Raw genomic sequence first — 24,480 nt, forward strand, 5'->3', positions numbered from 1 at the left:
GAATAGATAACACAAGTATTAGTATTAATGACAAAAAGAAAGAATGGGTTTTCATTACATCATATATTTATAGTATAAAGAAAGAATCTAAAGTCAGGTATTGCAGCACACATTGAAATGTACATTAGAAATCTATCTATGATAAGTCACAGAGAGGTAGCCATGTTAGTCTGTATCTTCATAAAACAAGAAAGCAGTCCTGTAGCACTTTAAAGACTAACAAAATAATTTATTACATGATGTGCTTTCGTGGCCAATATTTTTTGATAGGGGGACACTTCAAGAATTTGGAAGGTGGTCAAGGGTCCCACTCTTCCACTATATTAATGGAGGAGGCGTGGGGTCTGGGATGGAGGTTGGGGGCGGAAGGGAGCTTGGGGCAAGGGATTGGATTGGAGTGTAGGAGGGGATGTGGTGTCTGGGAGGGAGTTTGGGTGAAAGAGGTGGTTGTGCCCTGGGATGCAGGAGGGGGGTGCAGGGATTTGGGTTGTGACAAAGGGCAGAGGACTGGAGTGCAGGGGTCTGGGTTGCGACCTAGGGAGGGGGTTTGTGACCTGGGGGAAGGGAATTGGGGTGCAGGAGTGGCAGCAGAGGGTTAGGGTTATATGGGGCATAGGGATAGGCTAGGCAGGCAGGGATAGGCTAGGATGGTAAAGGCCGGCTCTGGCTGGGAGACTTATGTGGGTGGCTCCCAAATAGCAGACCTGCAGCAGGCTGCCTGCTGCAGCCCCAGACCACTCAAAACTGCTACCTGCTCCCTGTAGCTCTCTGCTCCAGATGCCAGAGATGAGGGGGTGGTTTTGCACGTTGCTCATTTCCCTGCAACAAAATCTCTGAGCTCCTATTGGCCAGAACCTGTAAACCAGCCAATGGGAGCTGAGGTATTTTGAAAGGGGGCAGCCACAGCACACCAAGCCTCTCTCTCCCTCCTGGCATCAGGAGCAGAGAGCTACAGGGAACAGGAAGCTGCTTAAAGCAGCAGCTGGCTGCTCTATATCTGAGGCAGTCCATGGGCCAGATCTGGTGGCTCAGTGGGCTGGATCTTGCCTGCCCCTGGTCTAGATAACACTTAGTACTGCCATGAGTGCAGACGATTGAATTAAATGACCTTTCAGGGTCTCTTTCCCTTTCTCTTTCAGTCCTATGATTCATCTGAGCATACAGCCTTAGTTTTTCAAATTATAAGAATGAAGATTTAGACTTAGTAATATAAAAATGTAAATCAAATACAACTAATTATAAAAGAATGATATAAAAATGATTAAAAAATGCCTATTAACGCTATAGATTGGATTCATTGTTGTTCTCATTTCACATGGTCATTTCTTCCAGTTCAAAGTTGCTATAAAATGCTAAGACTCTTACCTGGAAATATTCCACAGCTTTGTCTGCATTCACTTTGTACTAATATACGTAGCTACACAAGATGCAACACAATAATGAATCACAGAACCATAGGGTTAGAAGGGACAGTAAGGATCATCTAGTCTAACCTGCCAAGTACAGAAGATTTTTGTTGTACTTTCTATCTTGCATATGAAACTTTTGCTGCGACTCAGACATGTGTAGAACACTGTATATGTGTGTAGAAAGAACCTTCTCAGTAAACTCAACTACATTTTTACACTTGTATAATTTCTTTAGACTTACCTACTATTTCTCCAATGCCAATAAAAATACCAGAGAGTCCAATAAGACTTTTCTCTTCAGTACCAAATCTATTCACAGCACCAATACAGGTTCCATATACTCCAGAAAAGAACGTTAGTTCCAGACCTGAAAGGAAAGGCACACAAAATTTAATAGTTGTACTATTATGCATTATTTTAGATACCATTATGCAAAGGACACCTATGTCTAACCACTGTCTCTTACAAATACAGGGTTAAAAGATTAACATTGTAGATGCAGTCACATTATTTTAGGAGTATTCCAAGCCATATTAGGATATGACTCTCATAAGTCACAATACATAAACTATTTTAGGGAAAAAAAAAAATCACACCAGGGCATGTGCAGTTAGTGTCATAAATGTACTTTAAATCGATGGCTCCATTGACATCAATAGCAAAAAATTACATTGACTTCAATGGGATTAAGGCTTTACCACGAGTCTTTGACCTCCCACCAAACATCGTAAAAATGTAGGACAATATAACCATACGCTTGTTATGTACCACTACTTCAAGATACTGTGGAACACTATACAGCTGAAAGTTGGTTATAATATTATAGGCTGGGGATATCAAACCTACAGCCCCAGTAATACACCTAGAATAACTATTGAATATTATATTAAGTAGACCTGCTACCAACAGCAGCCAACACAGTGCTTCAGTCATTTTACACACACTCCAGAACAGTTTAGAACAGTGTTTCTTAAACTTTCAAAGACCCCAGAACACCAAAACAATAATAATCAAAACACCTGTGTCAGAGCAAAAAAAAAAGAAGAAAACAAACCAACAAAAAACCCCAGCAACATACACAACAAAAACAAAATGAAGTAATTTAATCAGGTATAATTGCAATAACAGAAAATATAGACCATAAATGTATTTTTCCAAATGCTCTCAGAACACCAGTGTTCCGCAGAACACAGTTTAAGAAACACTGGTTTTAAAAAAAGCATATTACATATTTTGGAACCCATGGGAACCTAAAGAGTTGTAGTGACTTTCACAAAAATGGGTACTGCAACATGGGCTGCACTAATAATGCTAGGTTTCTGAGGCCATGTCTACACTAGCCCCCTCCTTTTGGAGAGTGCATGGTAAAGAGAGATTTCAGCAGATGATAATGAGGCGCAAGATTCTAAAGTGCGGCTTCTTCCCATTTGGTTTTGGGGAAAAGGGGGCTTTTGAAATCTCGGGGTCTTTTCTAAAGGCCCCATCTACACATGAATGAATGAGTTGCTGCATATTCATGGCAGTGCCTCATTAGCATCTGCTGAAATCCCTCTGAGAGGGCTAGTGTAGACACAGCCAGAAAGTTGCCCATGTTGTTTATCTTAAATTCTGCATGAATATGCACCTAGATTGTACACCATTCTGTTTATTTCATGTATTATATCCATTTGTAGCATTCAGCATATACTCATCTTCAAAGTGCTTTATTTAAGAAAAATCAAATGCTCACAACACCCCAATCACGAGGTAATTGATCATTATTACCCCCATTTTACAGAGGGGGAAACTGGCCAAAAAGCTAAGTGACTTACCCAAGGCCACACAATAGCCAGTAGTAGAGTTAATAATACAACTCAGAACTTCTGACTACTAATCTCATGCTCTAACCACTAGACAAACCGCCCTTAGATTCTTACCATTTTGCTACACAAATGTTTTTCTTTGCTTAGTAAAGTTTATCTTTTAACTATGAAATAAGGTGCTCTAAATATAGCTGTGTTTGGCTGCGTCTACACGTGCACGCTACTTCGAAGTAGCGGCACCAACTTCGAAATAGCGCCCGTCACGTCTACACGTGTTGGGCGCTATTTCGAAGTTGAAATCGACGTTAGGCAGCGAGACGTCGAAGTCGCTAACCCCATGAGCGGATGGGAATAGCGCCCTACTTCGACGTTCAACATCGAAGTAGGGACAGTGTAGACGATCCGCGTCCCGCAACATCGAAATAGCGGGGTCCTCCATGGCGGCCATCAGCTGGGGGGTTGAGAGATACTCTCTCTCCAGCCCTTGCGGGGCTCTGTGGTCACCGTGGGCAGCAGCCCTTAGCCCAGGGCTTCTGGCTGCTGCTGCTGCAGCTGGGGGTCCGTGCTGCATATACAGGGTCTGCAACTAGTTGTTGGCTCTGTGTATCTTGCACTGTTTAATGAAAGTGTGTCTGGGAGGGGCCCTTTAAGGGAGCGACTTGCTGTTGAGTCCGCCCCGTGACCCTGTCTGCAGCTGTGCCTGGCTCCCTTATTTCGATGTGTGCTACTTTGCCGTGTAGACGTTCCCTCGCTGCGCCTATTTCGATGTTGGGCTGAGCAACGTCGAAGTTGAACATCGACGTTGCCAGCCCTGGAGGACGTGTAGACGTTATTCATCGAAATAGCCTATTTCGATGTCGCAACATCGAAATAAGCTATTTCGAAGTTGGGTGCACGTGTAGACGTAGCCTTTATAAAATCATGGGACTGGAAGGGACATTGAGAAATCATCTAGTTCAGTCCCCTGAACTCATGACAGAACAAAAAAAACACGATCTAGACCAGGGCTACACAAACTTTATGGACTGAGGGACACAATGAGTAGGGAAATTGTGTGGAGTGCTGGGTAGGAAGACAGGGAAGCTGTAACCCCTGTCCTCATCCAACCCCACTGCTCTCCTGCCCTTTGACCAATCCCCTGAACCCCTGTCCCCTATAAAGCCCATCTCATTCCCCACCCACCACCACCCACTCTGGGACCCCCTATACCCTATCCAACCCCCGCATGCTTCCCACCCTTGGCTACCTATCTAATCCTCCCTACTCCCCGTCCACCTCCCCTGAGCTGCAGCCATGCCACAGAGCACTGGGGCTGGTGTTGCAGTTACTATACTGCGCAGGGGTTAGGGGAGCTGAGGCCGCAAGGGTGGCGGCAGACAAGGAGGGGCCAGGGCTAGCTATATTGCCCAGGAGTTGGGGTGGCTCATCCTGGCAAGGCTGTCAGCCCCACTTCCTGGCAGGAGCCATGGGTACATATTGAAAGGTACGAGCGGTTGGATGTGACTTGCAGGCCAAAGCACTTGACAATAATGGTAATCGTGAATTTGAGCCACCAGATGGCAGCAATACATTTCAAAACAGAGAGTTTCTGAAATGGTTACTAAAAGCCCAAACCAGCTTAAGTTACACAATACGCCTATTGATTTCAATGGGAGTTTTGTCTGAATGAGGATTGTAGACTCATACCAAAAAGCATTTTATTATTTTTTGAATTTTTGACCACAGTAGCATCCCTTTAACTTCCTTCAACTTCCAAAAAGGTCCTGCGCCTCTCAGAGAGCCTCAATGTGTTAAGCAATGTACCTAGCATGTATTAAGAGCCCACCACACAACACAACCAGTAGATGAAACAATATAATACAGATAGGAGTTGGAGAACAAAGCAACAGTAAAATGAGTGCATTTTGAATTACAGGTAGTACTCTCAGCTCACTGGCAGTGGTTTGTAGACAATACGAGGTAAGTCTTAAAGAGGGATTTGAATGATGGGGCAGAGCAGAAGTAGAGGAGGTGGAGTTGCCCCAGGCCCCACACCCCGCTAGCTATGGCCCTGGCTGGAAATGAATTGTTGGTGACATCTGACCAAACTGAGAACCTCTGATGGCAGAAGGCATAGGAAGTGACCTGTGCAAAAGGGGAAGATCCAGCTTGGTGAAAAGCTGAGTCTTGAAGCATGAGGATGAACTCTGAGCATGGGTTGGACTTAGGCAGGGAACCTGATGAGCGGAACGTCGTGGGAAACCTGACTTGGGGACTGTAGTGTAGCTCGTAAGACTGGTCACTTGATGGCTGATCTGGAGAATAGAGTAAAAAGGAACTGGGAACAAACTCAAATGGGTGATATGGAAGCATTGTGCCTGAAGAGAGGATTAGAAAAATTGTGGTACCTCAATCTGTTCACTGTAAGTTTGTCAAAAACAGTTTTGTTACTAGGGCTTTAGGAGAATTACTGCACTGATATATGAGCCAATTATGGCCAGAGCAAAGTTTTGTATCATCCCATGAAGGTACATCCATGCTACAGAGGTTATATGTTGCCAAATTTATTCAGGGAGGTAATGTCAATTGACGCCTCCTTCCATCAACATAGCTGGGTCTACATTTTGTCATCATAGCCATGTCAGTATGGAATGTAGTTTTTTTCACATATGTGACTGACACGCGCATGCAGCTATAATATTTCAGCATAGACCAAGACCCAAAGTCTATCATGGTCAAACAAAAGGGAAGATGAGGCCGGTGGATTTAGCAAAGTAAATAATGGAGTTCCCCGGGGTCTGTAATAGGACCAGTACTATTCAACATATGCATAAATGATCTGGAAAAAGGCATAAGTAGTGAGGTGGCAAAATCTGCAGATGATACAAAACTAACTAGTTAAGTCCAAAGCAGACTGCAAAAAGCTACAAAGGGATCTCACCAAACTGGGCAGATGAACTTCAATGTTGATAAATGGAAAGTAGTGGAAATTGAAAAACACAACCCCAACTATACCTATAAAATGATGGGGTCTAAACTAGCTGTTACCACTCAAGAGACAGATCCTGGCATTGTGGAAATTCTCTGAAATCATCCAGTTATGTGCAGCAGCAGTCAAAAAAAGCAGACAGCATGTTGAAGAACTCCACTCTGGGGCAGCCCAATTACAGAGCCAAACCAGTGACTGCAACGTAGGAGGTCTTTGCAACATCTTTCTAATGCACACATGACATTTAGCACAAAGGCTCTTACAAAAGTCTCCTACCTGTATAAGCTGTTGTAACGCTAATGAGCAAAATCTCTTTGGTGAAGCAGAGCTTAATAGATCTCTCTGCAAAAAAAAAAAAAAGCATAAATGAATAAAATTCACTGACATTAAAGGTACCTTTACTTACTTTTGCTGTTTACCAAAGGCATAAATATGTTAAAGTGATGCAAACCATGCAAATTTCTTCTTCTCTTCTCTTTGATTAAATAAATGTATGATAACATTACATTATCTTTAACATAAAAGGCCAATCTGAAGGAGTATTTTGGGGGAGAAGAAGGGGACCCAGCTAGACAGGGGAAATCAACCAAATAAATTTTCAAGTGACTAAAGACTGGGTAGCCTATGCACTGTACTCTTGTAATCGCTCTCAATTCAGAATATTTGTATTTTTATTAATGAATTTTTCTAAATGTTTTTGACCAAAATTCTGCTTTCGGATATCAACCGTTAATTACAAGTTCCAATGAGAGCTTCACACATGCAGCTGAATGAAGCATTTTTATTTTTTAAATTGCTGAAGTTTATTGTAAATGTAGATAGTTACATTTTCTATGAAATTGTAACCAACTATCTCCATCTTGCTTTCCTTAACGGCAAACATTTTTACTTTCATAGGGTGCATCTACACCAGGAACCAACTTCGAAGTTAGGCACTACTTTGAAGTAGCCAGCAGAGAGTCTACACACATTTTCCCTTACTTTGAAGTCAACTTTGAAGTAGTAAGCCCAACTTCAAAGTCCTTACTCCATTCCTGGGAATGGAGTAGTGCCCTGCTTTGAAGTTCCACTTCGAAGCACGGTATGTGTAGATGCTCAGCTGCGAAGATGCTTACTTCAAAGTTGTACTTTGTAGTAAGCAACTTTGAAGTTATTTTTGTAGTGTAGACACAGCCATAGAGTGGCTTTTTCTTTTTATCTCTGTTCATCCCCAGGATCTTTCTTTCACACACCTTGCCCTCTCTTCCTAGAGTTATTTTCACCTTCCTCCTCTTGTTCAATTCTGTTCAGAGACTGCCAAATATCCTCTGCTTCCCTCTCAACTCACTGACTCACGGGGTTGCCCATCAGTCAGTCCTCTTTAATCTCCACAGAATAAGATTTTTACTCTTTCCACTGAGCCTTGGCTCAGGTGGTGTCCAGAACTTTCAAAATGCAGATACATCCTACTATTTTCATTGGTATCATATCACATTAAAGCAGGCACCAATGTTGAAAACACTAAAGATCCTGAACTGATTTGGAAAGAATGAAGAATCTGGGCTACAAGATACAATGGATGAATGAAGAACAGATGAGGTAATTATGAGGATTATTTAACTGAGTAATAAACAAGGGAGATTAAGGGAATCAGGATTAAGGAAGGGGAAAGAGACTGCAAGTCTATAGCCCTGCATTACTAAAGCCAAATTTCTACTGAAAATTGTTTGCATATGGGTGAGTACAAATGGGATCATTTCATAGTTCATAAAATCTGACATTTTGGAGAGGTGGTTCTAAAATGTAATAATACTTACTAAATGCATCCACTGCCTTCATTGCATTGCTTTGGGCAGACCTGGGTAAAAAAAAAAATTAAAATCAGAAAGATTAACCAGAGACACCTAAAGCTTTACCATTATGCTGGAAACAGACTAATTTCTCTTTTAGTTTTCTGAACATTTTCTTACCCGTGACTGGAAATTCCAACACATGAATGTGTTTAATAAAATATTTTCATGAAATAAGCCACAAGCTTTTAGTGTGGGTGTATATCATTTGAAGAAGAGTATCCTCCTTTAAAGCACTGTCTCTGGTCTTTATCTGTACCAGACTTCTTGCCTCCATTACATGCGCAGTTGTCTTTGTAATCATCCTACAGCTATGCTAATAAAATAACTGTATCTGCAAATACCATTTCAGGAAGACTTTAATGCTTATACCCATACATTTCTAATCTGTGCATCAGCCTCTTGCCTAAGCCATTTGTGTGATCTGCAGTTAAACAGTAACTGATAGTTTAAAAGATCTCTACAGATTATTAAATCTATCCAATCTATTGCCAACCACTAAGGCCTGATACTTTCTTTAAACCATTAGCCAAATAATCACCCTACACTGCCAGTGATGCATCTGCTCAACAAGGCATGTTGTTTCTAAAAAAAACTCTGACCCATACACAAAGCACCTGCCAAAGGGCCAAAGTAATAACAAATAAAAGCCCTATCTCCACATGCAAATCAAAATTACAAACCACTTAGCCTCAAATCACTTATAAAGAACAATGGAAGAATTGTTAAAAGTAAGGGATATGGATAAAGGGGCTTAGAAATCTAAAAAGCTCTTATACCTCAAAAGGCACTGGACTGCCAGTCAGATACAAATTCCGATAAGAGTGAATCAAGCTTCATATTATTCTCTTAGAGGCTCTGAAAAGCCTTTCTATTTGGAGACGAGGACAAGGAAAAATATGAAAGAACATATTTACTCTCAATAGTGAGAGGAAGGAGATAAATGACTTATTTCCACAGAACCTTATGCACCACTGCAAAAAGCATTATTTGTTATGCCCTATCACATGCTCAAGTGTATTGCCTATGCGAATAAGGATTGCATCAACTACTTAATGTTTCCAGATATTCTCCTACATTTATCCTAGTGACACAGAGATAGCCATGTTAGTCTGTATTCTATCAAAACAAAAAAGCAGTCATGTAGCACTTTAAAGACTAACAAAATAATTTATTAGGTGATGAGCTTTCGTGGGACAGACCCACTTCTTCAGACCTGGGTCTGTCCCATGAAAGTTCATCACCTAATAAATTATTTTGTTGGCCTTTAAAGTGCTACATGACTGCCTTTTTTGTTTTGATACTTTATCCTAATTATACATGTTATTTGTTTGGGAGGAGAAGTGAATGAAAGGTTTACCACTATGCATCAAGAACACACATGCTTGGCTCGATGGTAATGTATTTTTGCCAAAAGCACTTACGAGTTGTCTACGATGTTTTCATCAGTGGAGGAGACTTCCTCCTTCAGTGTGTTTGACTCCTCTGGTTTCCTAATTAGAAAAAACAGAAATGTGCCCACGAGACTGATGACGGTTAGACCAGTGAAGACAGTCCTGCGATCACTCTCTGTGGAAAACCAAAAAGGTGTCACACACAGGTCTGCATAAAACAATTTGAGCCCAGTAAACTATCCCCACAAATAATGGTGCAGATAGTGAAGATGAGTCAATATTAAAGATACAGTTTATAAAGAAGTGTACACAATATATATTAAATTCTCTGACATATCACCTATGGGGAAACACATCCCCCATGTCACGCAAATTCCTTTGTCATTGCTGATAGGCTAATCAAATACTGAGTGGTCAAAGACTATCACCACCACTTTTTGCCGTGGCTAAGCGGAGAGTTAATAAAAGGAAAGAAGAAGTGCAGAGGGCTGTCCAATGACAGAATTGCTTGCAGAGCAGAAGCTACATCATCTCTCCTACACTGTCCAGAAATCACAGCCTTCTTCTCCAGCCCCAAGAACTACTAATGTTACATCATGTGATACCACAAACTGACAGACATGTAAATTTCAAAAGCCTCAGGCTCATGAAATCTATTTGACAAACAACAACAGTGAACAGTGAAAGAAAGATACGGGATGTTTCATGCACAAATCCCTAATCAACTTGTTTGACACAGTAAACTCTTTCAGGCAAAGGCTTCCCCTCACAGCTAATCATGGGTTGTACTGAGACAAACTAACATTTGGGCTCCCAGTTCTCAATCCTAAAGATGCTGCCTATATACTTGTATTTATTTCTCCAATGGCTTCAAGGTAAACAGAAAATTTTGAACATACATTTTTAAAAAACTGAGTAAGATTCCAGATCAATAACATGTCAGTGCGCATAGTTTTTAAAATAGTCTTTTATATTCATGTGTAAACAGCTCTTATGGGAAGCTGAAATAAAGTGTAGCAAGGAGGAATTGATGAAGAATCCTAAAGGTGTTTCAACATGTTTCAAGGGACTTTAATGCACTAACGGCTGAAGGAAAAACTTCAGTGTGTGTTCTGCTAAATGCTGTAAACTGAAGGGATTAGCAGGAGCCATATAAATCAATCAGGAAACACAGAATTTCACATTTACATTTTTGGCAAAATTTAAGCTTCTGCTTTAATTTTGGGTGTTTGACTTCTTTTTTAAATCTAGTCTGTGCTTCTCAACCTGAAGAGACCCTGAAACAACAGTACAGTAAAAGAGCTGTGGGCTACTCTGAGTTGATCATTTTAAAATCAGTTGCTAACTGTCTTTAGCAGAAGCATCCTTCTGAAATGTTTATCCAATGAGGCTGAAAATTTAATTTATTTGGAAGGATGCCCTAAAGGACAAAGTCTTCATCTTTAAAGATGTGAATACTTGAATGGTCTACCAGATATTTGTGTTCATTTTAGTAAATAAAATAAGATCCTTTTCCTCACAAACACCTTACCAGAGGATCATCATAAGAATAAAAGAATGGCCATAGTGACTCAGACCAAAGGTCCATCTAGCCCAGATGGCGTGGCCAATACCACAGAATGAACAGAACCAGTAAGCATCTAGTGATCCATCCCATGTTTCCCATTCCCAACATCTGACAAACTGGGACACCATTCCTGCCCAATAGCCACTGATGGACCTATCCTCAATTTACGTAGCTCTTTTCTAAATCTTCTTAAAGTCCTATTACTCACAACATCCTCTGGCAAGGAGTTCCACAGGATGACTCTGCATTGAGTGAAGAAATACTTTATTTTGTTTGTTTTAAACCCACCACCTATCATCACCTATATTTACTATTACAGTTCTGGGTTTTTTTGTTTTTGTTTTTGTTTTCTCCTGGGTTTCCTGACTTATTATACTATAGACAGGCCAGATCAATTGGCTGTTTGGTTGACAACCACTATCTGTAAGTAAGTCCCTGCCCCCACCTCTTTACAGTAATTCACGTTCCAAATGCCTTGTACAGGGCCCAACAGCTTTTACCAACTGTCTCATTTTCCACTGAACATGAGTGCGCTTTGCTCCAAGCCCTATACTGATAGATTTGGAAAGCTCCAGCTGACAATATTAATTATACTTCAAACAAGAAATTAACCTTAATTATCTATATCCAGACAGGTGGTCTGCACTAGGATATTATTCTGGAGCAGCGAGGGTGCGAATTTAAATTTTAATAGCTATTCCAGAACAGCTTCCCTTGTAGACATTCTTATTCTAGAATAAAACCCTCTCCATGGGGAGCCATTATAGAATTCTAAAATATAGTATTCTGGTCAATTTCCCTCTCCGATCAAGTTCTGAAAGCAAGCAAATGGAAGAGTATTAGTAACTCTTGTATCACATGGCTTTACAAATAAAACTAAAATACTCCCCAGAAAGCAAATACAAATTTTACCTGTTGTTCCCTATATTTCTACCTCTTACAACTATGGGTAGGTCTACACAACCATTTTTCCTCTGCCAGGGATGTGAAAAGAAAACCATTCTCTGACCGACAATTTCACAGACAAAATAGCACGAGTACTGACAGCACTCTAGTGGAAGGAGGGCATATCCTGCCACCAACATTCCTCCTACGAGTCAAATGGTGGTTTATTTTGCTAGGAGCAGAGCTGTCTCCTGCAGGCACCAAGGGATTACAAAAAAAGAGACCTTACAATGGCAAAATGTAGCGGTACAGCTATGCTGCTATAAAGGTCCATAATGTAGGCATAGCCTATGACTGCTTCCTACTTCATTATTTTATCCATTTTTTCATACATGATGACACAAAGTACTCTACACACAAAACCAAGTAAAACAAACCTGATATGTGAGTTTTCCCACGCCAAGCAAAGTATATATAAAGATTTCCAAAAAACAAGCTGCGAACAAAAGAGAGATAACACTGAAATATAGTATTTATTATGGTAAAAAATTATATATAAAATAATAATATGGTGCAAATGTTAAACTGCTAGTCCCATAGAAATACAAAGCAAAAATTGAAGATTCACCTTCATTAGGCCAGCTCTACATTTCAGAGGGATCCAAGATACCAGAGTACATCAGGAGGAAAGACAACATATAGACAGACCAGCTCCTATTTATCTTTAAGCATTGCTCAATACCAGCAGCAGTGTCACCTCCAAATTTCATAGTCTGTGGAGCATCATGGAAGTAACGTCTGAGAAAATGTCTCTCTTGCACTCTCATTGAGCAGCACAGCAAGTACAGGGTGCATGGCACCAAAGGGAAAGATTTAATAAAGGAAAGTTACCTGGACTGTAAAAGTGCCCAGAAGATTCCACTGTTTCTCCCAATGGTGTTTTCATCTGAATTTATTGTCAGGCAATTTCCCTGAGCAGTCCAAAGTACTGAAATTCAAGTAAACAAGTTGCTGAGAAAGGAGGATAAGTAGAGAGAGAGACAAAATGTAGTGAAAAAACACAAGCATATACATACTAAATGCAATACTTACCAGCAGCTGCTATCCCAATGAAAACAGAAACAGTGTAGAAGGACCACGTGAAAGGCTGGATAAAAACCGCAATGTATATGCTAAAACATAACAATGTATTATATTCAGACTGAATATGGGCAATGTCATGCTGACTGTACTTTTTATCAATTAGACTTGTATCTTACTTTCCTTTAAATAAAGTACTTATTGCTTAGCTAGTTTTCAAAAAGAATCTAGATTAGTTTGATTTGAAACAAAAAAGTTTATAACCCTAAACTTTAACTACAATTTTTTCCTAATACAGACATTAGACTGAGGCCTGATCTTGCTTTTTTTCCTTCAAAATCAGCCAAGCCTGCCAATGCTGTGGAAATAACATGATCACAGTATCGGAGTGGGGAGAGAAGGGCTCTGAAGTGACATTCCAAATGACTAAGAATCAACACTCATATCACTGCAAGAACTCTGCCCTCCTCAGCAAGTACAATTTAATGCACGACATGGTACGTGAAGTAAAGCAGGAAGGTTACGCAGGAAGCAGATATTATAGATTTAAATGACTTACGTACCTGTAAAATACACCGCTAACAAACATAGATAACTGAGGTCCTACTACAGCGACCACTGAAGGTGAAATAAGGTTTGATGCAGAGAACACCCCATAAATAACAGCCATGCTGCACAAATAAATAATAAAGATGAATAAGCATTTCAAAGGAAATTCAAGCATGTTGGACAGAGTAGATGACTTTATTCAGAAAAAATGTCAAATGGGTTCAAAACTATTACATCAAACATAAAATGATTGTTTAATTCTAGCCCCTCTTTCCTTTCTGTTATTTATCTTTGTTTGTTGCACTTTATCTTAATTATACTGTAAATTCTTCAGGACAGGTACTAAAACTTCCTAAATGATTGTAGATTCTCTAGCACAATAGGCCCTGATCATGACTGGGAACTTTGATTTCTATGGCAATGCATTAAACAGCTCTGATACCCTAATTTTCCTCCTATCATTCTGTATATTTCGTTCCAGGTAACTGTTGAAATATATCCTCCAAGCTGATCTGCATAAGCAGACCCTGTGTTCTATGTGAGTACAAAAGGTCCAAACATGTGGATAAGTTTGTAGGCTCAATGCCAGTTATCTGCTTTACTTTTTAACAATTTCACCATAAATTGATACCCCAAGATAAAAAGCGAAACATGGCACTGCTTCTCCCTGCATGGAAAAAAAATTAAAAACAGAAATGTAGTTTATTTAAACAGATCTATGTGTAAAATTAATCTGTCTTTCAGTAAAATAACAACATGTTTTTAAAGTGAAAATTCAACAGAACAATACCATTACCTAAGAGTATGTCCTTATAAGAGTTCATCAAAACTAGCTATGCCTCTTAAAAGTAACAAAAGGACAAAAATATCATGGTAAATTACCTGGTATAGCCACTGCCATGAAAATCTGTGCTGTTTAAATTCGTAATAACAGTTTGCTGTGTAGGAAAAAAAAAATATAAATAATAATTCAGAAAATATATTTTATACATTTTTTTAAAAAAATCTGAAAACTATGGAGACAGAGTAGCATAAGAGAGCAATATTAGAACTGGTTGTTAATTAACAATACCTAAAGAATTAAAAGTAGTTTAGAACTGGCCGTTAAGCGGTGAGGAAATAACTATTATGCCCATTGTACAGTTAGGGGAACTGAACTGCAACTTGCTCAGATTCAGTGGCAGAGCCATCATCAAAATTCCAACTCCCAGCCCCCTTCCCTTATGTTATACCCTCTTCTCTTTTCAAAGGAGTCATATGCAAGCCTTTGAAAACCATATTAATTGCAGCCTAAGACCAAGTCCTCAAAGGATTTTAGGCTCCCAACTTCTATTTATTTCAACAGAAACTAGGCAGGAGCCTAAACAGAGGGATCTGGGAGTAAGTCCCTTTGTAGATATTCTAGACCTTCCTTCCTCGTATGCTCTTCCTCTGTCTGCTGGTCTTCTGGTATGTGGGCTTGGTCATGGGGCAACTGCAATTTGAGCTAGGGAACTTGAGTCCTATTCATTCACTGCCAGAAAATGGGTATCGTTTATGCTTTCAGACTTTTTTAATTTATGAGACAAAATCAATGTCTTGGTGAGGTAGTATCTTTTATTGAGCAAGCTCTCTCTCTCACCCACAGAATTTGGTCCAATAAAAGACACTACCTCACTCATTTTGTCTCTACAATATCCTGGGATTAACATGGCTACCCCAGGATGGTACACAGTTTTTATTCACAAAATTCACCCCAGAAAGATGCTTGGGCTGAAACTGTCCATTTGAAACAATAATTGGCATGCGATGACTGTACAGTGTGTTTAGATCTCAAAGTATTTCACACATATTAACAAATTGAGCCTTATGAGCCCCATTTTTACAGAACTGGAAACTGGAACATGGCCCTGGTTTGTAGCAATCAGAAACTGAACCTCTATTTCCAAACTCTCTGTCCTGTGCTTTAGCCACGAGGTCAACCTGCTCTATCAGCAACATTACCCTATATTAATTACACAACATGGCAAAGCAACTTTTATACATCTATAAATGGGGAATTCTTAAGAAAAATAGGAAGAGAGAGTTTCTAAATAGGGCAGACAGGATCAGAATAAAATAAATAAGTAAAAGGGCAGTCTGCTTTTAAGGATAAAATAAACTATTTTATGTCTAATTTGCCTGCAATGAAAGAGACAGAGACTGGCAGTAAATTATTAATTGAGATATAAGCTGACTTGGCAGTTCTGTCCATTGTGACAGTATGACCACTCACAAGGTACTGTTTTCATACCCATTCAAACTCCAACTTCTATTTACATAGAAAAAATGGGAAATTAAGGAAGATCAATTAACCAGGAGAAATAGGTGACAAAGTTACAAATAACATCATCCTGATCTTGTGTTTTAAACAAAATTATACAGGAAAAAAAATCAGAAACATGACAGGATACGGTTTAATTCAATTGCTGGACAGCTACTGACAGAGCAGATACTTATGTTAAAGCTGAATGACTAATTTTTTCTAAGCAACCACATACTGTCTCATACCATTACTGTTTCACTGCTATACTCTCTAAAAGAAACAGATTAAAAAACAAATAAAAGGTAATGTTCTCATGCACCTTGAATCCCTAAACAAAACAACCCTTAGAACCATACGTTAGAAAGAAAGGGTGTGGAGCGTGTTGATATTTGCACTCACCGCAACATTTCCACATGTTTGGAAGGCAGTAAACATGAACATAAAAGCAGCTCCTAAAATAATTATGTTAAAAAGCTTTTTCGATTTAGGAGACATTTTGTTTTTCCTTAGGAAATTGCCCTCTTCAGTCCGGAGAAGTTCGATTTTTCTTTTAAAGCTCCCTTTTAAGTTCTGCCAAAAGAAAAAGAAAAAAAAACCTTAATAAGCAGGTTATTTTAAACTACTTATTAGTGTTACGAAGTATTCACTGACTACTCAAAAGCTTTAATGCTCCACTGTAAATAAAATGTAGAAAAAATAACACTAAAACCCCACAAGTCAATGATTTAGTAAGAGTTCTGAAGATGGATTTAGCTCCTTTCCACCTTTCAAGTGAAGATAACCAGACTAAAGAATATTATTTCTCCATGACATCTCTTCCCCCAGAAGTAGTTTCCCACATGCTGAGTTAGTAAATCAGCTCACTCCCTCGCCACCATTGCTCTGAATCAGATTTTAGTCATAAGGCAGTAAATCACCTGACAAAGGAAAGAAAAGACACTCATACACACAAGCCATGCCCACTCATACTAAACAGGAAATAAGGAAAATTTCACAATCCATGTCAGCTGATCCAAACTAGATGCACTCTGGGAAATGTAGTTTCAGCATTTCTCTGACTTAAAAAAGAACAAATCTACAATGTTACTGAAAATAACAATAGTACATTTGTGCTTTGCATGAATAATATTCTGTAACCTTTAGAAAGTAACCCTTTGGGGAAAAAAAGAGTAATCGTCAACATCAGAAAATCCCTATTTAAAGAAGTAGGTAACGTAGAAAAAGAAAGTCTACCTCCACTTCCTGCTATTCATACTTAGCACTTTTATTACAAGTGTAAGCAGAGTCATCAGTTAGGATTGTTCTAAATGCTGCACGAATACATATAAAGACATGGGGTAAAACTGGCCCAGCTGAAGTTAACGACAAAACTTCCATGGACTTCAGGAGAGTCCCATGGTTTCATGTAGTATTTCTTCCTGCCCCAAAAGTCTTATCCAGAAGAACTCACTATTACAAGAATAGCCAACAAACTGCATTGCTTATCCAATATTTTAAAGATTCCTCAACTATTATTTTGCAAAATTGTTTAGTATTTTATATGAAACTAGAGCTTTCATGTTACTCATGGGAGTCAATAACACTACCCTTATGAGCACTGACTTGGAAGAACGATCAAGGGGATGCTCAAAGGCATATGTTATACTGCAGGAGCAAGACCTTGATTAAATACATGGAAAGTGTAGCTCTTTCTCTCCAGTTTCTACTTTATGAATACTTACCACAGGAGATTTCAAAAACATTCCCTCTACCATTTTGAGGGGTTCAAACTAAAGCAGATACGAAAATCTCTCCTGATATGAAGCATTTTCGGGGTGTGATTCAAACAGAAATTTTAAATTTCACTTTTCTATGTGAAATGAGCCAATAACAAGAAGCAATAAAACAGGCATAAAAACAAGAAGTGGGACATTATTTCCTAAATTTAGATTACTCATGCAAGAAACAATTTGCTTCTTGGTTTGACGTCAACATTATTGTTTCTTGTTATATGATATTTTCACTATTGCACAATTCATTTATTAAAGAAAGCATTATATTAAGAACAAAAAGTAAAATCTTACTGCACTTGAACCTCCTTGACTTGGGTTTTTGTGACACAGGAACTCCTGTAGGTTGGACCCTCGCACGTCCAGAGTGCCACCACAGGCTCCCTGAGCCTTGAGGGACAGATCCAGGCAAGCCACAGGACAGATCCAGCCTGTGAGCTCTGCTGGGCAGAGGGGAGAGGAAGCCCCTTGTGCATGCTGCTGCTCCCACTCACCCCTTTATTATGGCAAACACCAATGGTCTAAACAATTCCTTAATCCATCATAGCCTGTTTCCCAAAACTGCGGGAGTAAAGAAATTCAAGTTGTGTATTAGCTTTTAGAAATCTCTTGTTCACACTGTAATCCCATTAAAGAGAGATTTTTGGAAATGCAGTCTCCTTCATTTCAGTTTTTCTTTTTAAACCAAGAAATGTATAAAGATCAAAATCATAAACCTTTAATAATGATCTATGTAATTTTAGTCATTATTATTTTTTTCCCTAGTATCATTCAAGAAAAGTGTAGATAAGGTCAAATTTCCCACTGTCGCATTAACACTGGTACAGCACCATTTGTAGGTGGAGTATGGTCACAATCCTTGTACGGTATCGGAGGGGTAGCCGTGTTAGTCTGGATCTGTAACAGCAACGAAGGGTCCTGTGGCACCTTATAGACTAACAGAAAAGTTTTGAGCATGAGCTTTCATGAGCACAGACTCACTTCTTCAGATGCTGGTCTTGGAAATCTGCAGGGCCAGGTATAAATAAGCCAGAGCAAGGGTGGGGATAACAAGGTTAGTTCAGTCAGCAAGGGTGAGGCTTACTACCAGCAGTTGATCTGGAGGTGTGAACACCAAGGGAGGGGAAGTTGCTTCTGTATTTAGCCAGCCATTCGCAGTCTTTGTTTAAGCCAGAGCTGAGGGCATACGGATAGACTGATTGTAATTCTTCTGCACTAGTTTGAGCAGAAGTAGATAGGGTGATCAGGTGTCCCAAATGTATAGGGACAATTGTGATATTTGGAACTTTGTCTTATAGAGGCATCTATTACCTCCTACCCCCACCCTAATTTTTCACACTTTCTGTCTGGGGTAGACAACAGAAAAGTTACAATTCCAAATGCCAATCTACCTTAGTACTCCCAGTATTGTGACAGTCACAGTAAAGGAGCTACTCATGGCAGTGCACCATTCGGGAATGTGAAGAAAAATGCTTGCAGTCTCTGATTTCAGTTGTACTATTGAAGTGTATACATCCCAACACCTTGGCATGGAGATGTGGAAGCCACTGACAGGTGATGTTCATGCTTTGAAGTCAGGGAGATTTTTATGTAGTACCAGCAATAACATAACAGCATGCACATGCTTGTGCAGCTTTCGCAGTCACCCCCAAACCTTGGCAATGTGCATGTAAACTTTTGCACAGCACCAGCAACAGTATCACAGATCACCTGTAAGGGCTTCCCCCATGCACTCTAAACAATATCACGAGGTATCCTTGGGGAGCTTTCGCAGTCCTGGAGGGAGTATATACATGCATGGAAGGTTCATGCAGAGGTTTGCGAGCAACGTTTCAACACAGAGAATGACAAATACGTTTCAATCGGGGGAGTTTCATTTGGCACTCCTAGCAAAGTGGCAGGATATGGCTGGAAGGGGTGCTACTTTCACACCCGTTGATAAGGTGGGATTTGGCATTTGGGACACCCCCATGTAACGGCAAGAAGTGTGTGTTTGGTAGGGAAGAAAAAGGGAGTTTCACACAATACAGGGTCACTCCGCTTGCAGCACTTGGCAGCTTGATGTAGGGCGTCACGCTTCCCTTACAGTAAGCAGAGCAAGTGGGCACAGATGTGCTGAAGGCTTGAGGTTGTATCTCCCAGAGTGTGTGGACTGGGTAGTGAGGATTTAAACTGATCCCTTCTGCACCCGGCTGGCCATGAGTGCAGAGGGCAAGGGAAGTGCTTACATTCACACAGGCAGGGCCCAAGCATTTTAGCACAAATTCATAACAGTGCCTCCCCTCTCCCTCTTACACACTTTGCAGCCCTAACTCACTCCCCAGGTGAAAACAAAAAAGCAGTGAAGTAGCACTTTAAAGACTAACAAAATAATTTATTAAGTGAGCTTTCCTGGGACAGACCCACCTCGTCAGACCATAGCCGTACCAGAACAGACTCTGGCTATGGTCTGACGAAGTGGGTCTGTCCCACAAAAGCTCAACTAATAAATTATTTTCTTAGTCTTGAAGGTGCTACTTCACTGCTTGTTCGTTTGGACAGTATATGGACGAGCACGGCTTTCTCTCTGTTACTATTCCCCAGGCGAAGTGTTCCCTCTCCACACCCCTGGTGGGGGTGCACGTAGGCGACTTCACATGCCACCAGGGCTACCCCGCATGCACTGACTCCCTATGGCTGGACTTACGGGGGACTGACCGACAGCTGCGTGTGTCCAAGAGGAACACAGGACAAGGAGCTCAGCCCCGGTGGCCAATGCCCTGGGCAGTGTCTCTGAAGTGAGCGATTCCTAACGGACCAGCGCCGGGTCCTGTTGAACGCGTGCGATCACTTGAGCTTTACCCCGCCCCTGTCACTCACTCCCGCGACGCAACTTGGCTGGCTCGCACGTTCCCTTCCCTTCACACCCACCAGCCCGTTCTGCCGGGCGGCCGCCATTTTGAAGCGTTTCCGTCCTCCACTGCTCCGCGGTGCGCGGCCACAGGAGGCTCCTCTCGGAAGCTCCACGTCCTGGGCGGTTTTTTCCTCCTTTGCCCGAGGGACGAGCATTCACCCTCAATCTTAGTCTGGATTTTGGGGCCACATTTCATTCAAAATTTCCGCGCCTCAGACAATCCCTTCCGGGGTCACGACCCGGCCGCCCCAACGGCCGCTTTCTCTTACCGCCGAAATATTTATTTCGAGGCTGACTCGCCGCCGGTGCGTCGCGGCCGCTTGTCTAAAACGTGCGGAGGGACGAGAAATAATAAACGGGACGCGATAGTGACGGAGAGAGACCGGCAGGCGCGCGCCGAGCTCCCATTCACTTCCGGGTCACAAGCGGCCATTTTGTAGCGTTAAGAAGGAGGGCGCGGGCTCCGCCTCGCTCATTTGCTAGAGGCAGCGGTGTGAGGCGGGTGGCAGCTGCGCTGCATTTGTTTGCCTACCTTCTCAGCCTCTTCGGCCGTGCCTCTACCGGGCAGCCCCGGTCCCAGGGCTGGGTGTCTGTCTGTCTGTCTGTCGCTTCTTCTTCCGTCTCATTTCCAGCCTGTAGGTTCTCCCCACTCCGGGGCCGCTTCCAGGCTTGAGGATCTCCCCAGGCCGGACCCGCTACCTACTCTCTTCCACTCTTCGCGCGGTTTTTCCGCGGTCCCGCCGCCCCTCGGGGGCATCTGCCCGCCATGAGCTACGGGCGCCCCCCGCCTGATGTGGAGGGCATGACTTCACTGAAAGTGGACAACCTGACCTACCGCACGTCGCCCGACACGCTGCGGCGGGTCTTCGAGAAGTACGGCCGGGTGGGGGACGTCTACATCCCCCGGGATCGCTACACCAAGGAGAGCCGCGGCTTTGCCTTCGTCCGCTTCCACGACAAGCGCGATGCCGAGGACGCGATGGACGCCATGGACGGCGCAGTTCTGGACGGCCGAGAGCTGCGCGTTCAGATGGCCCGCTACGGGAGGCCCCCGGACTCGCATCACAGCCGCCGGGGGCCGCCGCCACGCCGATACGGAGGTAGCGGCTATGGACGCCGCAGTCGCAGGTGCGCTCCCTCCCGCAGGACAGGGGTGTTAGATCGGGGAGGGGCAGAAGGGTAGTTCCCTGGGGCGAGACTGGCGTCGGGGGGCGCAGGGTTGGAGAAAGGGAGCTCGGGGGTGAGGTTTAGCCTTGGGGGAGCCAGTAGTCCCAGTGTGACGCGGTCGGTGGCGGGGTTTCCTGGCTGGGGGGTGGGGGGCGATTCGGCGCGAAAGCTGAGCCTTACAGAGCCACGTGGTGGCAGGGCCAACCCCAGGTCCCTGCGTCGGAATAATGGCGTTTCGTAACCGCTGTGGGGAACGGGCAAAGCCGTTCCGCCTTGAGGGGCCCAGGGTCTCACGCTCTTTTCTGTTTTAACCGAGTGATGTTTAATGTTCCAGCCCCAGAAGACGCCGCCGTAGCCGATCCAGGAGCAGGAGCCGCTCTAGGTCCCGCAGTCGATCCCGCTACAGTCGGTCCAAGTCCAGGTCCCGCACACGCTCCCGGTCTCGCTCCACCTCGAAGTCCAGGTCTGCCAGGCGATCTAAATCCAAGTCGTCATCCGTCTCCAGATCCCGATCCAGGTCGAGATCCCGATCCAGGTCTAGAAGCCCACCACCCGTCTCGAAGAGGGAATCTAAATCTAGATCCAGGTCTAAGACCCCCCCAAAATCTCCCGAAGAGGAAGGAGCTGTATCCTCTTAGGAAAATGGTAATGTAGTTAGAGTTTTCTGTATCTTGCATGTTACTTCATAATAGCACTTAAGTGGGGTGTACTGGGGTTCTTACCATATTAACAGCCTGAGTCAAGTGAATCCTAATGGGGGACTCAACTTTTTGAGTAGACTTTTCACTTGTTTGGTTAGGAAAATGAATTTCTGCAGAGGACATATTTTCGTGTTTTGTTGAGAGATTAATGGCTTGGTTTTAATGAAGTACTGTATGAGACGCAACCTATTCATGAAAATGACTATTTCTTGCTGTTTTTTATCCAACATCTGCATTTTCCCCTTTAAAGCTGCGGTCTCCTGTTTGCTAAAAGAATATTGGCCAGTATTGCAGATTTTAACTGATTTGGCTGATCCTCCAGGGACCAGTTTCTGTGGGCGTGTTTTGGAGCAGGTTTGTCTTTAAAAGTTAAAGATACACTATCCTTTTATAATGGAAAATCTGTTCAGTGGTAAAACCTGAACTGAAGGTAAAACCAAAAGTTTTTTTTTTTTTTCCTGGAAGTGGCAAATGCAATGCAATAAAAACAAAAAATGGAAACCTAGTTTTTCCTCAAGTGAACTTCAGAGGCATCTAAGGATCTGCTGGGTGGGGAAAGGATAGTGTGTCTTTAACCCCTCAAACTGTTTGGTCCTGTTTTTTTCCTAAAAAAAAAAAAGAAAAAGAAAAAGAAGAAGAAATGGGCCTGAGATAACTGAGGATAATATTGTACCTTAAACTTAGTGATATTCTCTCAGATTGTTTTGAATGCCAGTTGGAAGATAAAGTTAAGCCTTTATAAAGTATTACAAAAATGTTGATTTTGATAACTTGCTATATGGGCTGAATTCAAGTTAAGTATGATTTACAGCCTGATGTTCGCTCTTCACTAACTCCGTTTAAACTAATATGACTGTTTTAAAAAATGCTTTTTCATTATCTTTGAATTTCAAATTTGGCCTTTGAATTAGAGGTGCTGTGGTGAGAAATGGGGGTGGGGTGTAGCACTAATATAATACTTCATGAAGCTTAATTACATTAGCCAAGGCCAGTTGAAACACAACCAGAAGCATATTTGAAGTCATCCACATAATTTAGAAGTTGCATAGTGAAAGCCTGGCTGAACTACTTTCTCTTCAAACCTAGATGCATCAGATAAATGAGACATCTACATAAAGGACGGCTCTGGGGGGAAAGGACCCTTTGACTCTTCAGTCTGTTGGAGAGACCCCAGGCACAAACAACCAGCTGTTGAAAAGGTTATTTTGTAACATTTGTCCTAACTTTTTACTTAAGTTTAGCCTCAAATGGCAGACTTTACATTTTATGTGCCATTTTTGTTGCTGTTATTCAAATTTCTTGTAATTTAGTGAAGTGAACGACTACCGATTTCATTATTGGCTTGGATATTTGAGGTAAATTTTCATTTTGTTTATATAGTGCTGACTTTTGACTTGGGGGGAAAAAAACTGATGGCAGCTTAATTTGTTGCCTTCAGTTTCATGTTGAGGAAACATGCAGCCATTACATGCCGAATAGCTGACTGTTGAGGAAGTGTTCTCAATTTTGCCTTCATTCCTTAAATAAAATTCTGCAAAACTTCTTCAAATGTAAACCTAGTGTAAATGCAATTTACTTTGAATTTAAATAGTATTGTCTATTCCAAATTTGCATAAAACTTTTCAGGTGACAATTGATTTTGAAAGGATTGTTTTATCAGAATCAATTCTAATCTCTTCTCTTATGTATTTTTGTGCACTAGGCGCAGTTGTGTAGCAGTTGAGTAATGCTGGTTAGCTGTTAAGGTGGCGTGTTGCAGTGCAGAGTGCTTGGCTGTTTCCTGTTTTCTCCTGATTGCTCCTGTAACGATGCCTTGTCGTGCAGAAACAAATGGCTGTCCAGTTAATTAAAATGCCTGACAACTGCACTTCCAGTCACCCGGGCCTTGCATAAAAATAATGGAGCATACAGTGAGCACATCTAGCTGATGATATACACACCTTATTTTTTCCAGAATGGTAAATTACAATCTACATTTATGAACATGCATATAAAATGTAATGTTAAGCGCAATTGTTTCATTCCTTTGTAAGTACTGATTGGTGTATTTTTTGCTTATGACATTATGTACTATAACCACTGTCCCTGTAGTTGCTATTAAACATTTTTCTTGATGTTAACTTTTCTCAATCTAATGTCTGAGTATTTATTTTGATCTTATAAAAATCACAAGTACTTTGTGA

The 24,480-nt window shown here is 41.6% G+C and overlaps 2 protein-coding genes across 6 annotated transcripts in view; one reads left to right on the forward strand and one right to left on the reverse strand.

The window, feature by feature from the left end:
* MFSD11 (major facilitator superfamily domain containing 11) overlaps nucleotides 1–16,714 on the reverse strand; it is a 102,617-nt gene extending 85,903 nt beyond the window's left edge. For both annotated transcript variants that reach the window (XR_012648295.1, XM_075014934.1), the window contains exons 1-11: nucleotides 16,685–16,714; nucleotides 16,167–16,337; nucleotides 14,366–14,421; nucleotides 13,498–13,605; nucleotides 12,947–13,026; nucleotides 12,746–12,842; nucleotides 12,292–12,350; nucleotides 9,433–9,577; nucleotides 7,976–8,016; nucleotides 6,456–6,521; nucleotides 1,651–1,776 (exon numbers count right to left, since the gene is read on the reverse strand). Coding sequence is in view for 1 of the 2 variants with exons in the window: in XM_075014934.1 (XP_074871035.1) it covers nucleotides 1,651–1,776; nucleotides 6,456–6,521; nucleotides 7,976–8,016; nucleotides 9,433–9,577; nucleotides 12,292–12,350; nucleotides 12,746–12,842; nucleotides 12,947–13,026; nucleotides 13,498–13,605; nucleotides 14,366–14,421; nucleotides 16,167–16,337; nucleotides 16,685–16,711 (976 nt within the window). In the remaining variant the exon portion in view is untranslated. The remainder of the gene's footprint in view (nucleotides 1–1,650; nucleotides 1,777–6,455; nucleotides 6,522–7,975; nucleotides 8,017–9,432; nucleotides 9,578–12,291; nucleotides 12,351–12,745; nucleotides 12,843–12,946; nucleotides 13,027–13,497; nucleotides 13,606–14,365; nucleotides 14,422–16,166; nucleotides 16,338–16,684) is intronic.
* Nucleotides 16,715–20,870: 4,156 nt separating this feature from the next.
* Nucleotides 20,871–24,427, forward strand: SRSF2 (serine and arginine rich splicing factor 2). Of its 4 annotated transcripts, none has more exons than XR_012648297.1 (4): nucleotides 20,871–21,557; nucleotides 21,931–22,241; nucleotides 22,548–23,496; nucleotides 24,000–24,427. XR_012648297.1 is itself a non-coding variant. In XM_075014943.1 (3 exons), the coding sequence occupies exons 1-2, from the start codon at nucleotides 21,196–21,198 to the stop codon at nucleotides 22,232–22,234; spliced, it is 666 nt and encodes a 221-aa protein (XP_074871044.1). In that variant the 5' UTR covers nucleotides 20,871–21,195; the 3' UTR covers nucleotides 22,235–22,241; nucleotides 22,548–24,427. The 4 variants fall into 4 exon arrangements, 2 of the variants coding, with proteins under 2 accessions (XP_074871044.1, XP_074871043.1); XR_012648296.1 differs by having other exon boundaries at nucleotides 20,873–21,557; nucleotides 23,384–23,496; XM_075014943.1 differs by having other exon boundaries at nucleotides 22,548–24,427.
* Nucleotides 24,428–24,480: the final 53 nt, after the last annotated feature.

Source organism: Carettochelys insculpta, chromosome 20 (genome assembly GCF_033958435.1).
Source record: "Carettochelys insculpta isolate YL-2023 chromosome 20, ASM3395843v1, whole genome shotgun sequence".
NCBI classification, from domain to species: domain Eukaryota; kingdom Metazoa; phylum Chordata; order Testudines; family Carettochelyidae; genus Carettochelys; species Carettochelys insculpta.

Coding starts and splice junctions, on each gene's coding strand:
- SRSF2 (XM_075014943.1), top strand. CDS start 21,196: ATGAGCTACGGGCGCCCCCCGCCTGATGTGGAGGGCATGACTTCACTG. Junction 21,558..21,930: donor TATGGACGCCGCAGTCGCAG/GTGCGCTCCCTC, acceptor TTAATGTTCCAG/CCCCAGAAGACGCCGCCGTA.